Source organism: Cyprinodon variegatus, unplaced genomic scaffold (genome assembly GCF_000732505.1).
Source record: "Cyprinodon variegatus isolate N-32 unplaced genomic scaffold, C_variegatus-1.0 Scaffold937, whole genome shotgun sequence".
NCBI classification, from domain to species: Eukaryota; Metazoa; Chordata; class Actinopteri; order Cyprinodontiformes; family Cyprinodontidae; genus Cyprinodon; species Cyprinodon variegatus.
The window spans coordinates 83,798-100,493 of NW_015151390.1; the positions used below are offsets into that span (position 1 = coordinate 83,798).

General features: G+C 35.1%; 1 protein-coding gene across 1 annotated transcript in view; it reads left to right on the forward strand.

Moving 5' to 3' along the window:
* txk (TXK tyrosine kinase) overlaps window positions 1-16,399 on the forward strand; it is a 28,386-nt gene extending 11,987 nt beyond the window's left edge. Inside the window, exons 2-16 of the mRNA XM_015398477.1 lie at window positions 290-338; window positions 3,371-3,452; window positions 3,528-3,653; window positions 4,901-4,965; window positions 5,208-5,267; window positions 5,352-5,406; window positions 5,558-5,637; window positions 5,716-5,840; window positions 5,912-5,986; window positions 8,884-9,055; window positions 9,139-9,355; window positions 12,989-13,053; window positions 13,275-13,393; window positions 13,478-13,635; window positions 16,030-16,399. Of these exons, the coding sequence (XP_015253963.1) occupies window positions 290-338; window positions 3,371-3,452; window positions 3,528-3,653; window positions 4,901-4,965; window positions 5,208-5,267; window positions 5,352-5,406; window positions 5,558-5,637; window positions 5,716-5,840; window positions 5,912-5,986; window positions 8,884-9,055; window positions 9,139-9,355; window positions 12,989-13,053; window positions 13,275-13,393; window positions 13,478-13,635; window positions 16,030-16,101 (1,520 nt within the window). The 3' untranslated portion in view covers window positions 16,102-16,399. The remainder of the gene's footprint in view (window positions 1-289; window positions 339-3,370; window positions 3,453-3,527; window positions 3,654-4,900; window positions 4,966-5,207; window positions 5,268-5,351; window positions 5,407-5,557; window positions 5,638-5,715; window positions 5,841-5,911; window positions 5,987-8,883; window positions 9,056-9,138; window positions 9,356-12,988; window positions 13,054-13,274; window positions 13,394-13,477; window positions 13,636-16,029) is intronic.
* The last annotated feature ends 297 nt before the right edge of the window (window positions 16,400-16,696 follow it).

The following is a 16,696-nucleotide window of genomic DNA, read 5'->3' on the forward strand; positions in this document are numbered from 1 at the left end:
CATCCATCCGATCATCCATCCATCCATCCATCCATCCATCCATCCATCCATCCATCCATCCATCCATCCATCCATCCATCCATCCATCCGATCATCCATCCGTCCATCCATCCATCCATCCATCCGATCATCCATCCATCCGATCATCCATCCATCCGATCATCCATCCATCCATCCATCCATCCATCCATCCATCCATCCATCCATCCATCCATCCATCCAGTTGTTTGAACAAAATGAGTGAAATGTTTTCTATTGTTGCTCTAACTCTACTGTTCTCTGTCTTCAGATCACTCCACCCACTCTTTGATCTGCTGCTGCTGTGCTGTTCAAACCAGGTAAAGACGAGCCCAATGGTTCATAAACTGACTATGTTGAATTAAATTAATCTCAAAGAGAAGCAGAGAACCGTCTGTAAATATATTTTATTACAATTAGATATGTCTACAGTCAATGGGAAAAATAATATACATCTCAGCCTTTATGAGAAAAACTGGGTGCAGACGTTCTGCTGTTTGAAACAATTTTCAGCCATTGTTAGAATCTTGATTATAGCAGGAGTTTTAGATGCCTGTTGTTCTGAAGTATACAGTTCTATATTAACAAAATGCAAAAACTACTATGAGATGCAATGTTACTATTCGGCAGTATGGAAAGGATCAAAGTTTGTTAGCTTTCAATGTTTAAATGGGTCATTCCTTCAATTTTGGTACTAAAGTCAGACTCTGCAAACTCAGAGAACAAAACAATGAACCCAAAACTCCGATAAAAAGTATGAGTTACTTGAATATGAATCTCAAATTTTCTCCTGTTACTTTAGAGCCCATTGTAAACTGTGCAATATTTAAAATGGGCTCTAAAGTAACAGGAGAAAATTTGAGATTCATATTCAAGTAACTCATACTTTATGATGTAATTTGATTGCACAGCTTTCAGAGGAAATGTTTTTATTAATATAATTTTTTAAAAATAATAATTTATTAATATTGAATATTAGTAATTTATAATATATATATATATATATATTTTTTTTGCAACTTCAATGTTATAGTGAAGTAAAAGACGAGAATCTATCCAAATCTTCGATTTCTAAACTACAAGTGTTGATCAGTGAAAATAGTTTTGATATGGGAGCAGACTCAGAATTTAATTGGTTATTTTTAGCAAATTCTTCTTAAAAATCAAGTTTAAAATTAAAAAACTTAAAATAAAGATTTAGAAACATTTATTTATTTATTTATTATAGAGTGAGAACAGGCAAAGCACATCAGAAAACTATTAATTGCTGGTTGAAATCATTACAATATAAATGGCTTATTTGTGATTTTCTGAACCAATATATTTCTAATATTGTAAATACAAAGTGGGGAGTTGATAAACGAAGAGTATTTCATGATTCTAGGTTTATTTCCCAAAGACATATAACTCTCATAAAGTGAACTACGATTCATAGATAGTTGTGTTTTACAAGGAAAAAGATTGATTTTATTGTTTTGGAAAAAACATCTTAACCATCAAGTATTGCACAGCGGGTTAAACAATTGCTGACTACTCTTCCATTGGAAGGGAAAATAACATGCTTGAAAGTATTTAGCATTCTTTTATATTTTCTGCAGAAACCACAGAATTAGCAGTGGATCCCAAAGCATAATATATGCATTAAAAAAATGTCAAATCCCTGTATTTCTGCATAATTGGGCACTATATGTTGAGATTGTCATTTATTTTTGTTTTCCATGTTTGATGTTTGAATAAAAAAACTAAAATAAGGGATAAAAATAATGTGGAAAAAAAACATTGTAACAATATGAAAATGCACAGCACAATGTGTGGTGAGCCTCAGAAAGAGTGTCAAGCACAATGGTGAAAAAGGTGACTTTTACTTATTTTGCAGCTTCTAAACTTGAAAACCATGAAGTCGACCCTCCACTCTGCTGTTCTAGGCTCAAATTCAAGGTTAACGTTTAGTACAGCATAGATTAATCAGGCGGATAACATTCTGAATTCAGCAATGAAGATTTTACTTTGACCCAGTCAAAGTGTAGACCTCAACCTGTTTGAAAAAATGTGGTGAGACCTGAGAGCTGTGCAGAAATACTGTTCACACAGTGTTAGAAAGAGGAATGGGTAACTTTTCTCCAAATTAAGTTAAAGTGATTAAAAACGTCTATGCAGAATTATTGCTGCTGGTACTAATCTGAATAGTAAGGTCCATAAGGTTTTAGCTAATATTTGCATTGTTTCTGAGCAAAGATAGGGAAATGAGGATATTTATAATGTCCTAATTTAGTTTAGATTCTTTCACATTTATAAAGACACACAGGAAAGGTAGACCATCCTGTTAAAGCTTATAAAGTTAGGTCCTTTTTTAGAGTGTTTAGATTGTGGGAAACCTCAGAGAAATGTGGTAAGCATGCTGTGTCCAATGCTTGTAAAATGTGCAAAGTTGCATGCATCAAAATACCATTATGGAGAAGCAGGTTTAAGAGTTCAGAATCCATTTTAAACATTTTAGTCTGGAATAATGTGAGGAAAACTGTCTTTTACTGCAACTTTATATATATATATATATTTGTAAACGCTTTACAGTGTAGTATTTTATTGTTTATCTTTTAACTTTTCACTATTATTTTATCCTCATACATTTTTCTAAGGTCCACATTTTTTTTCTTTAATCTTTTTGCTGCTGTAAACGCCAGAATTTCCCCATTGTTGGACAATACTAGGATTTTCTGTTCTATTTCTATTCTATACTATTCTATATTATTTTTACTCACTTAGGTTTTTTTCAGTTGGATTCCTTTAGATTTAATCTAAATATGTGAAAAATAATATAGGCTTCATTGAAAAGATAAAAATACTACCTTAAAATGGTTATTCCAAGAGATAAACTTAGTATTTTGTTAAACCAAAGCAAATATGTAGGTTTTTGCATTGAAAAGGAAAGTGGGTGCACACTAATGTTGGGTCGTATAATTGTATAGTTATCTTGTGTTTTGATGAATGTTAACCAAAATACGATGAATAAATAATACAACCAATTTCAGTAGGCATATATATCAGTGTCAGTTGGAGGAATCTTCTACATGACTCCGCCCATATTTGGAAGGTCCAAAACTTAAGAATTGGCTCAGGAATACTACATTTCTAATAATTTTTCAATGTTGTTTAAAATTGAACGAACAATTAGATAACAGCAACCACATAAATCACATTTGTTGATTTTTTTTTTTTTTGCTCTTTTAATGCTGCAAAGCACCAAAAAGTGGTATTTATTAAAATAAAATAAATTAGTGGCTCAAAAGAATTATTATGTCAAATTTTACACATTGAGTAAAAGGAAGAAAATAGATTGTTTGGCCGATTTCAGGGAGATCAGCACACGCATGGAGATGGGGGGCAGAACTTCGCTTTGCTTCCGAGGCAGACGGCACCCAGGAGTAGCCAGACAGGTACGAAATGGTATATTTCTCTTTATTTTTGTGTTTTTCAGTGCTAGGTATTGATTTTTAATATCAAACAATCAGGTCGACCTGTCCAAGAAAAAACTCCCTCAACCCCCGCCGGAGAATGGTGAAGGAGAAGGCCTGCTGAATGTTGTAGCCATGTACGATTTCACAGCCAAGGAGGACAGTGACCTCACTCTTAAACAGGTACACACTGCTACTGGCCTAATATTCATTAAGTTACTTTTAAACAAATCGTTTAATTTCCCATCTGCTTAAACTATGGTAAATAAAATGATTTTTCAATAAGGAGAGGGATTTAAGGGGGGTTATGCTTTCAATATTGTTGGTTTATCCGTCTTTCTTTTTTCAAAATAACTAAAAAAGTTATTGACAGATTTGATTAACATTTCTATCAGAGGTGCTCCTCATGGAAAGGAACAAGGGACAATTGATGTATGTAACCTTATATTATCATGATCAAATGGATTTAGGTCTTTTTTTACGGTCATATAACATCACTATGCATAAGGAAAGCCTAAAGAGTGACAAAAGCCAATACCATTTCAAACATTTGGAAAAAATCTACTGCAATATGTCTAGTACTGCAATAATATGGAACCGAGACATATTATGAACTATGGTAATCAGACAATAGCACCTCAGAGACTTAGCCTATATTTTTTAATCTTCAAAAATAGTTGTTTAGGGAGTTGGTTTTGCTTTAAGTTAATTGTTTATTGCTATTAAACTGTTTTATTACTCTGTATTTCTATTGATTATTGGTACTTTAACATTCACAGTAGCTTATTCGTGAAATTTAACATTAGGACCCCTGATGAAGCTAAAATAACACTGAGCGTCCGTTTGTGCATATTTACTTATTGGGGAATCTCATTGAGTTACTGTAGATCATGGTTCCTCAATGATTATCCTCGAAGTCCAGTTTTCTGCACCTTTTAGATGTGTCTCTGCTTCCACACCTGAATCAAATGGCTAAATTACCTCCTAGGCACGCCGTTATGCTAAGGACCTGATTATGTAACTCAGGCTGTTGAAGCAGAAGCAGATCTAAAAGGTGCAGGTCACTCTGCTGGAAATTATAAGAAGATTAAAGAAAATAGCTGTGAAGGATGAGCTGCCAAATCAGGTTTTAAACAATCTATGTTGGATACAAGGCGACACACATTTCATGCCTTGAAGAGTTGGGTATTAGAGTGATAAGAGATGCAGAAGGGATGATCTTACTTGGTGGTATAAAGAGATGGGTCATTGATGAAAGTGTGAAAGATCTTAGTTGGCTATAACTGACATATAGTCAGTACAAAAAGTCCAAAGATACAAAAATAAGCCAATGCAGAATTATTAATTGGGGTTATGTCCATAGGAATTCCATTTACAATGGAGATAAACAAGAAAATTAAAGTGTTGTTGTTAATATGTTGTTTTTATAGGGAGAGGAGTACGTCATCCTCCATAAGCAGGACCAGCTGTGGTGGAGAGCAGAGGACAGACACGGGTACGTACGTACAAATCTGCACAAATTTTACAGCAACTTTAAACGCTGATAATATTTGTGCGGAGTTCCAGATCCATGGGAAATATATTTCTTAAATATATTTGCTAAAATGTGATTTAATATTCTAAAGTGGTCTAATTTAGCAGTTCGTAGTTTTTTTTTTTTTTTATATGTTAAAGAAATAGGTGTGAAATGTCTTGTTTTAGAGACTGCTAAAAGTTTATTTGCATTGTTTTTCTCAGGAATAAAGGCTTCATCCCCAGTAACTACGTAACAGAGAAAAACAGAATCGAAGCAAACTCGTAAGTCTTTAGTTTGTTTATTTTTATTCTTCCACTCAGCTGCAGAATGAGGCAATAGCACTTAACAAATTCATTATAATTTAGGTGGTACTGCAAGAACATCACCAGAACAGAAGCTGAACAGCTGCTGAAACAGCAGGTATTTTTCTCCGTCATTCTAGCTGAATATACATCTATTTATATATAAAACATGCACTTAAAACATATTGCTTAAATGTGCAATGTATCAATGTTAAGTATGTTAAAAACCTCTACAATTTATTTCTAAAAATGTGTTCATTTCTTTCCAGGACAAAGAAGGAGGTTTTATTGTGCGGGAGTCCAGTAAACAAGGCACCTATACCGTTTCAGTTTATACAAAGACATTAAGGTGAGTCACAAAGCTCAAGGAAATCAAATAACATTTGCATCTATAAAAAATATTTAACCAAATATATTTTCTTTACAGTCCAAATGGTGATGTTAGACATTACCAGATTAAAATAACGGATACTGGACAGTTCTACTTGGCTGAAAAACACACCTTCGACTCCATACCAGAGGTTATACACTACCATGAACACAATGCAGCCGGTAGGTAAACGACCTGCTCCTCTGTGCATGTACGGATCCTGCTGTTATATTTATTGCTTCTGGGTTTGTAGGTCTAGTGACCCGGTTACGCTACGCTGTGGGACCGATGGGAAGGTGCGTGCCAACCACGGCAGGCTTCAGCTCAGGTAAATAAATTCAACACCTGTATAAACTGGAGCACACTGGAAAAACGATCTAGAAATAAGTAAAAATTTCTGAAATTAAGTGTATTTACCCTTAATTTGAGTTGGTAAATGAGATGATTTGCCAATGGAATTAGTATTTTTACGCTTAAAACAAGATATTTAGATAAAATGCACTTCAAATAAGACGATATAAATGCGCTTTGTTATTTTAAATGTAAATTGCCTTGTTGAATTGGCAAAATGTCTCTTTTATCTTCTCAATTCAAGAACAAATGAACTTATTTTAAGAAGCAATTACTTATCTAGATTTTGATTTTTTTCCAGTGCAGACAGGAGATGCGGCATGGCATCACAGACATACTAAGGACCTGAAACTGAGATTTAAAAAAAAGTATTACAAAATAAAGGACTGAAATATGCAGGCTTCCATCAAAACATTAGTCAACATTTAAAGGGATTTTTAAAATGTTAGCATAGGAAAAAAACCAACAAATTAGCCATATTTCCATTTGTTGAGGCTATTTAAAGCATAATTATATCAGACATCAATGTTAGTGTACGTAGGCGCTAAGCTGACGCTTAAAGCCACTGGAGTGTTTTAAGCCGGATTCCTATGGTCGACACGCATTTGCTGGGGTGAGATGATGAACAGGACATGTCCAGATGATGTATTTGCAGTTTAAAAGCTGATTTATTCTCACTCTTGCTTGCTTACAAAAACAAAAAATTTATCAAACCACCAGCTGTGGGTTGACACCGTTTCCAAGCCAAGCGGTCAAAACCGATTTGGCTTTTCCAGTGAAACACACGCCCATACACACATCATTTCCTTTCTTTTATGGAGTTTGTATATATTGGCTTCTAAAGTTAGTAAAGGGCATGCTAAATGGTAGGTTAAGGTTTTGAACTAGCATGGACCACATGACAGGACATTGCTTTGGTCGCTTTTGGGCACTTGAAGCCATGTTTTTGTGCCTTATGGAAATATCTAGGAAGTCACCAACAGCGTAATCAAACAGCTAATTGATAGTGTGAGTGAAATCTTTGCTACATCAGAACCCATCCGGCAAACTTGTTTCCATCACCCATTCCACACATTAATAATTTTTTAGCAAAGTGAAAACTCATCTTAAGCTGGAGAAGAACTTTTCTTGCAAAAGTGAGCCATTTATTTGGATATTTTAATTTTTTCCATCAATCTTTTCTTTTTAAAACATTTAAAAATGCACATAAAAGACAATGAAAGGAAACACAGCTAGTAAATTAGAGTGAGTTAATAGGTACGTCTCCATCAGCCTTTTATATGGCGCATTTTGAAGTATTGCATCAGCAAAACTTGATGGAAACTGCTAAATTCCAAACATCTCCCTCAAATTAGCAAAAGAGTTTTTACACTTGCTTGAGCTGGATTTGCTGAAAAGGATTCATTTGCAAAGCGGAATATGTAAACAATTTTTCTGAATCAACTCTGTAAAGGAAACTTATACAGTACCTTAGATAACTGATCAGCTGTTTTCACTGCTGATGCTCCTCTATGGGTGTCTGAAGCAACATCGCCATTACTAGCTGACATGTTAACATAAAACTTCTTGCCAAATAGCAACACATTCATTTAAACTTTCCTCAATTACTGATCTGGGATCCATGCTAGATTACAGCCTCTACTTCCTGTTTATTTCTACCATGTGTGATGACATAATGTGGAGAACGATAAATGATGTACCGGTAATTACATTTTGGGTCACTGTTAATGTGCTTCAAACACGAAGGAAACACCAGAAATTCGCATTTCTTTTTTTTTTTTTTTGAACTTTCAATCTGAGAAAAGAGATTTTATTGTCTTTGATCCATTGCTGTCTTATACTACCAGTTAGGATCATTTTTTCCATCTATCTTTCAGGTTGAAAACAAAAAGCTGTGATTATATACAGACAGGGGCGAAGCTAGATGGGGGCCAGGGGTGGACATGGCCACCCTTAGCCAATCACTGGCCACCCCTACCAATATTTTCCCTCTAATACAGACAGTGGCTGCAGTAATACTCTAAAGTGGAACATTTAAAACATTTCAGTTTTTCATATATTCATAATTACTTGACCAAAAAAACCCTGTGGTTAATAATGCACATTAATATGCTAACATTAAAGATAATGAGTACAGAATCAATGCCCTTTTCATAGAAGTCATCATATAGAAGTCATCAGTGAAATCATAGATAAATAACTATTTTAATAAAAGCTTATTAAAGAATCAATTTATGTAGATATTAATAGTAAATATATATTTTTTGCATAATGATTATTGATAAAACCAGGTAAGTAATGACAATAGAAAAGATGTTCGCTCCAGAACTCAAACCTGAAAGAATTTTACCCACTATACCTTTTATCTAAACAGCATGGATGCTTAAATATGTGTCTATTTTTTAGTAAAGGCTGTAGGAAAGTATAATTCGCCTCCATTTAGAAAATATTGCCTTTGTGCTCGTTAATTTTCCTGTTGGAACAGAGTAGATTGACCCTGAGGTTCTGGCGCCTATCGGTCACCCCTCAGTGTACGTCGATTATTGCCTGGCCACCCTTGTAAAAATTTTCTGGCTACGCCTCTGTATGCAGATGACCTGATAATAATCATTAAAATTACCAGTTCGTCCAAATTCATAGAGAATGTTGTGTCTCTGTTCATAACAAAATATTGATAATGCAATAAACCCACTCCTAAACTACTTTTTGTCTTAGAGTACTGAAGTAAATGTAACTACATCATACATATCTAATGGTGGATGCTGTAGCTCTATCCTGCTGCTCAATACTTCAATAGAATTTAACATTTGAAATGCATAACATGCAACCTATTATTATTATTGACATGTTTTCTCTTCTCTTCATGCTAATCAGAGAAGTGGGAGATAAATCCCAGTGAGCTGACCGTCATGAAGGAACTTGGAAGCGGCCAGTTTGGAGTGGTGAGGCTGGGCAAGTGGAGGGACCAGCAGAGAGTGGCCATCAAAGCCATCAGAGCGGGAGCCATGTATGAGGAGGATTTCATTGAGGAGGCCAAAGTCATGATGTATGGAAGCAGAATCACAACTAAAAACAGAAAAAGGATGCAGAAAATGTGTTTCCTGAACTTTTCCGCGTCTCCTCCTCCAGGAGGCTGTGCCATCCCAAACTGGTCCAGCTGTACGGTGTTTGCCTGAAGCAGCGCCCCCTGCTGATCGTGGCTGAGTTCATGGACAATGGCTGCCTACTGAACTACCTGCGGCAGAGGGGCGGGGCTCTAAAGGAGGCGTGGCTTCTTTCAATGTGCCAGGATGTCTGTGAGGGGATGGAGTACCTGGAAGCTCAGAGCTTCATCCACAGAGACCTGGTGAGTCTCTAGCACAGGGAGGCTTCGGGATTATAATCTGATGGTCAATTAATCTTTGGCTAAAATATAATCTTATATTACTCATTATCATCTTATGTAGTCATTTATGTTTTAATCTTAGTTGTCTACATTTAATGTTCTCGGTTGACTGAAGAATTTTCACTAGCTATATGTTTAACACATGTAAACAAAGATCTGCAACAAGCCCCTGGAACTGAAAATTGTTTTGATCCTACACTGCAAAAATGGTCTAGAAATAAGTAAAAAAGTCTTAAATCAAGCGTATTTACCCTTCATTTTAGTAGGTAAATGGGAAGATTTTCCAATGGAATGAGTATTTTTACTCTTAAAATAAGATTATTAGATAATATCCTCTGAAATAAGACAATGCGGTTGCTTTTTCTCATTTTAAATGTAAATTGTCTTGTTCCATTGGCAAAGTATCTCACTTATCTCCTCAATTCAAAAACAAATGCACTTATTTTAAGAAAAAATTACTTATTTAGATTTCCATTTTTTGCAGTGTACACTGAAAAAAAACCAAAACCAAAAAAGGAAATTTTTCCTAAAAAAAAGACAATTGGTCCTGAAATGAAAAAGCAAAAAAAAAAATTTGCCAAAGGAACAAGACAATTTACATTTAAGATAAGAAAACACAATTGCATTGTCTAATTTCAAGTGCATTGTATCTAAATATCTTATTTTAAGATTAAAAATACTCATTACATCAGCAAATCATCTTGTTTACCAGCTCAAATTAAGGCTAAATACACTTAATTTAAGAAATTCTTACTTATTTCTAGATCGTTTTTCCAGTGTAATTAGAGTTAATCTACTATTATAAATTACTTTCACCTCTAATCAAAGGTTGAAAATGATAAAAATGTTTTTATGGACATGACGAACACTGCTTGTCACTGATGAGTCAACTAGACTCAAACAGGTCATCATCATTTCAGTCGTCATGGGAACTGAAGTAGATGGTTTTTTTTTTAAGTTCTTTTGAAAATGATCCTTAGACACTGCAAAAACGATCTGAAATTAAGTAAAAAATTTCTTAAATCAAGTGTATTTACACTTAATTTGAGCAGGTAAATAAGATCGTTTGCCAATGGAATAAGTGTTTTTACACTTAAAATAAGTTAATCAGATAATATGCACTTGAAATAAGACAATGCAATTGATTTTTCTTAATTCAAATGTAAATCGTCCTGTTCCATTGGCAAAGCATTTCATTTTCTCCTCAACTTAGGACAAAATTCACTTATTTTAAGAAACAATTTCTTACTTAGATTTACATTTTTTGCAGTGGAGACATTTTGGACTGAGGTTTTAAAGCAGGTAGATTCTTAAAAGTAGATAAAAGCTTTTCTTGGTTTTATTTAAATGCAGGTAAGTTGGTTCTAGATGTTGAAGCTAAAAGTCTTAGAGGGTCGAAACCCAACATGGACTTCTACCTCCTTAGCAGTGAATTTTTATGGATCATAAAAGTTTATTGTACTGGATGTCTGAACATCAACTAAACCGCTATAATATGCTGGTTTTAATACTCTTTTACTTTTCAGTCAGATTACTCATCTGAGACTTTACAGCTTCTCTTCTTAGTCTGTGTTTCATACAGGAACATTTACGGTGATCTTAGAAATAGAAACCTCATTAATTCAATGAGGAAATTCACGTGTTTTAGCAACAAAGTTAAACGGCAAATGGAATCAGGCAACGACATATATAAGTAAAACAATATATATGAAAAAACTTAATTTATGATATTAAAAAAACAGCTGTACAGCTATTGAAAATAACATTGTAAAATTCAAAGAAATTAGCAACTTAATAGGAACATTTGAAACTAACCAATGTCCTTTACCTAATTTTCCACAGCATTTTAGTAAAACATTTGCTGCTTTTGATACAAGAGCTTAGAAGGCAAGGCAAGGCAAGGCAAATTAATTTTTTGATTTATTTGTATAACACAATTCAGTACAAAGACAATGCAAAGTGCTTTACATGATTAAAGAAGCAGTGGTGGAAAGTAAAAAGTACATTTAGTTTATTACTGTACTTAATTAATTTTTTGAGTATCTTTACTATACTTGAGGAAATGTTTTTCTTATAACTTTAACTCCACCACATTTCAAAGTCAAATATTGTACTTTCTACTCCACTCCATTTCTAGGAAGCTGCTAGTTATTTGTTCCTTTTTGCTCCGTTTAGCTTTCTATTCCACATTTTCACATGTTGAAATCCAATTTCAACATGGCAGATAGCAGCCCTTAGGTCTGAATTTGGTCACCAATGTTTTACAGATTCCACAGACGTGAGAAACTCAGGGCAGAAATTATTTGCAGACATTAGTTGTTGCCATGTGGCCCAGTTCTTTGTTGTAATCATTCAACCTCAAACCTCTATTCTATAGTGAAAGTGTGAGGAGAATCAAGACTCCAGTTTTCAGTTTTCCTTATTTTTCTAGACATTCCTTATAAATTATGTACCGTAGAATTAGTAACAGGTGGTTCCATTCATCAATAAATCAGGTGGTTTCCGAAAGTTACAAGGTTCTATAAAATTAATCTAATAATTATACAGAAATGTAATGATATTGGAAATATGAATTTGCTCTTTTGAATACTTAAGTATTTTCAAAAGTGAGTACTTTCATACTTGGGATGTTTAACCATGTTGAGTAAGGCCCCGTCCACACGAAGTCAAACCCTGGCCTAAACGCACAAATTTTTCCCCAAACCAGCCTCTCATCCATACTAAGCCGGCGTTTCGGGGGTCTGTAAACAATCTTTTTTTTATTCAGCCTTCAGAGTGGGAAGATTTTGAAACGCCGTTTTCGCGTTTCCATCTTTAAGCTCTAACCGCATTATTTTTTTTACACACATGCGTCATAGCGTCGCCTCTAAACACGCATGCGCAACACAGTATCACAACAACAATGGCGCCGTTGCTGCTCATGCTACTCACCCTGCTGTCGGGCTTACAACAGAATCTTCTTCTTCTGGAATATCTCCAGGAAGAACAGAGCAATATCGACGACATAGTTCAGCACCTGAATTTGACTTAACCACGAAAATGGACCCGCAGGGCAACCATGTATAAATATTAGTGCGCATGCCCAACATTTCGTTGTTGTATAAATACTGTTGTATAAATATTAGTGCGCATGCCCAACATTTCGTTGCCTGTTTTCGCCTATTTTTGCTTTGGCACCACAGCGCCACTTACAGGCCTGGCATACATTTTGCAGCGTTTTCATGCATTTGTGTGGTCGATCACATTTATTTTACATCTCCGTCTTTACGACAAACGTTCTGGAAAATATTGCGTTTCGTGTTCGTTTTGACTTTGTGTGGACGGGGCCTAAGATTTGACTACAAGTATTAATACTTTTACTCAAGTACTACCGTTGATGACTTCATCCCCAAATAAGTAGAAGTACGATTTGGTCTTTGACCTCCTCAAATAGAAGGTTAACCTCTGACTCTGGGTCCGCCTAACATGGATTTATTCTAAACAGTTTTACCTGCATCATATAAGGTATTTAACTGTATTTAACTGCTATCATAACACCCTGGTCTATTGCTTTAAGTCATGTTTAATATTTGCTCCTGATGTGTGTTAATTCAGGCAGCCAGGAACTGTCTGGTTAACGAGAACAACGTTGTGAAGGTCAGCGACTTTGGGATGACCAGGTACAGTAGAGGCTTTATTTCAACTCATTCTGTTCTGTATTGAACAACTCAATAATGATGAAATATAAATTAATAAATGCAGTACATTAAAATATTTCATTTATGGCCTTCGTATGTAAGTTCAGATCTGTTTGTTTTATTGAGGTCTTCTGTTTATTCTCTCTCTTTAAATGTCCCCCTAAAGTCATTAACTTTCAGTTTCACTTTTGAAATGACTGCAGATATGTTCTGGACAATCAGTACACCAGCTCCAGTGGGGCCAAGTTCCCCGTAAAGTGGTCTCCTCCTGAGGTTCTCCATTACAGTAAATACAGTAGTAAATCAGACGTCTGGTCCTTCGGTAGGAGGCCTAATAAACACTCGAAGCTGCAGATGATTGTTGTGGTTTTCCAGCATCAGGAGCCTCTGACGTGTTTGTGTGCAGGTGTGGTGATGTGGGAGATCTTCTCAGAGGGTCGAACGCCCTTCGAGAACCGCTCCAACTTGGAGGTGGTGAACGACATCACCAGAGGGATCCGTCTGTACCGACCGCATCGCGCCAATCAGTCGCTCTACACCATCATGTACCGCTGCTGGCATGAGGTACCAAAGCACACTGGGACCCTTAGAAAGAAGCTGGTTGTAGTGCTGGATCGGGGCCCCGCCCAATACTGGTATCGGTATCGGTGCAACACTAGTGTTAGTTCTGAAAAAAGTGTCTTAAATTTAGAATCTGAAGGTTTATCATCATATTCTAGGGTCTAGGCTGTTCAATAGTTCATTTGTGTAACCTCCTATTTTTTGTTTTCTTATGAAATAGTTATTTCAGTTAATTGGGATATTAGTCCCCATAGTCAGACACTATCAAAGGTATGTTTGATTTGAATGTTTTTAAAGATTTTAAATCACTCTCATAAACTGTTAATACACATCCATGCTGTTAAATAGTAAGGTGCCCTTTATAGATCTAATATTATACATTTATATTTAGCCTAAATAATAAGTGCTCTACAAGTGCTATCTTGTAAGTGTATTGATTTAAAGAAATTAATTATAAATACACTACTGTTCAAAAGTTTGGGGTCACCCAAACAATTTTGTGTTTTCCTGAAAAGTCACACTTATTCACCACCATACGTTGTGAAATAAATAGAAAATAGAGTCAAGAAATTGACAAGGTTAGAAATAGTGATTTGTATTTGAAATAAGACTTTTTTTTACATCAAACTTTGCTTGCGTCAAAGAATCCTCCATTTGCAGCAATTACAGCATTGCAGACCTTTGGCATTCTAGCTGTTAATTTGTTGAGGTAATCTGGAGAAATTGCACCCGCTTCCAGAAGCAGCTCCCACAAGTTGGATTGGTTGGATGGGCACCTAGAATCCCGCAGCCGCCTCTTCACTGCAGATGTTGACACTGGTGTTTTGCGGATACTATTTAATGAAGATGCCAGTTGGGGACCTGTGAGGCATCTGTTTCTCAAACTAGAGACTCTAATGTACTTATTCTTGCTCAGTTGTGCAACGCGGCCTCCCACTTCTTCTTCTACTCTGGTTAGAGCCTGTTTGTGCTGTCCTCTGAAGGGAGTAGTACACACCATTGTAGGAAATCTTCAATTTCTTAGCAATTTCTCGCATGGAATAGCCTTCATTTCTAAGAACAAGAATAGACTGTCGAGTTTCAGATGAAAGTTCACTTTTTCTGGCCATTTTGAACGTTTAATTGACCCCACAAATGTGATGCTCCAGAAACTCAATCTGCTCAAAGGAAGGTCAGTTTTGTAGCTTCTATAACGAGCTAAACTGTTTTCAGATGTGTGAACATGATTGCACAAGGGTTTTCTAATCATCAATTAGCCTTCTGAGCCAATGAGCAAACACATTGTACCATTAGAACACTGGATTGATAGTTGCTGGAAATGGGCCTCTATACACCTATGTAGATATTGCACCAAAAACCAGACATTTGCAGCTAGAATAGTCATTTACCACATTAGCAATGTATAGAGTGTATTTCTTTAAAGTTAAGACTAGTTTAAAGTTATCTTCATTGAAAAGTACAATACAGTGCTTTTCCTTAAAAAATAAGGACATTTCAATGTGACCCAAACTTTTGAACGGTAGTGTAGATTTTAGATCTCACGATTTTGACGGGCTTAATTTATAATTAAACATTATTATACCACTCAAACTTCAGGTTAAAATATGTTAAACATAAGTTGATGTTAAATGTCACTCTCTGAATCAATGTTTTTTACTGTGCGCCTTAAGGACCCGGTGATATTACACAAAGAAACTGAATTGTCAAAATGAAGTTGAGCTATAAAACAAAATAAATTAAAAGAATTACATTCAGTTTCATGTTGAAAGTGTTGTATTTAATTTTAAGTGACACCAACACTTATTTAGTCTGGGAAATTCACATTCAGTTAAAGATGGTAAATGTTTCTTGCTGTAAAACAAATTTTGTTGATTAATCTGGACCTGAAATGGTATAAAACAAAAAATAAGAAACAGATGCAGTGGATATAAAATCCAAGCCAGGCCATTCCTTACATTTATAATAAAACATAATATTCAGACTTTTATCGTGAGATTAGGGAAGTCAGGGAGCAAACAGGTTTTAAATATCCATCCTAGTTGGAAGATGGGATACCAGGATACATAAGATTAGGACACAAGGTAGAAATGAGAAGAAAACTTACTGTAGACGCAAGAAAGGAATAAAACAACAGGAAACAAAGAGGGAAGTAAAGTAGGGCTCTGGGCAGGTAGGAGACAAGGAAGGAAGAAGGAAAGGAAGGAGATGAGGCAGTAGGAAGTAAAGCACATCAGGGAAAAAAGGAGGATGGAAAATAAAAGACTTAGACTGTTAAACTAAGTAGGGAAGCAATATGTTTCTTACTAATAGAATTGATATATAAAAACTGTATCTTTTTCTTTTAATCAGTTTTTTCTTTAACATCCTTTTCATTTTTTTTTTTTTTTGATATTCCAGAAACCTGACGGTCGGCCGAAGTTCTCAGAGCTTCTGGAGGAGATCAGAAAATTGGCTGAAACTCCAGATTAAACCAAAGATGTGATGTTTTCTGACCTCTGTGTATCAAACTGTTTTAAATTATGTATTAGAAATGTTTAATTGGTGTAAATAATAGCCATTCAGATAAACCGTCATGGCTCTGCTGTAAATATATATATTTTTCTATATAAGAAAAATACTTTTACCTCTATCGGTGCTTTATATCATTTATTTATTTTAGAATTATACTGTAAATCTAACAAGACATTAGAAATTTCAAACTAATTATCAGTATGTGAAAATTATTTTCAAACATTAAGCTTCTGTTCATATTAATGTATAGACTGTAAAATACAAACTAGCAGCGAAACTATTTCTACGAAGCCTGAATGATCAAATAAATGATTAAATGATTAACCCAGTGATGCTGTGAGATCTTTTCCCTAATAAAGTTAAAAAAAACTATCCAGTTCTGGGTAAACTGTCCTATGTTAATTGCTTGATGAGTACGATGACATCTTCATTAACACAGATTTTTCAAACAGTTAAAGTAGCTCACTTGTTTTTCATTAAGCAGCACATTCTAATAGAGAAACACAGAAATTAGGAGGATTCTTGGTGATTAATACTGCCACCTGCTGGCAGC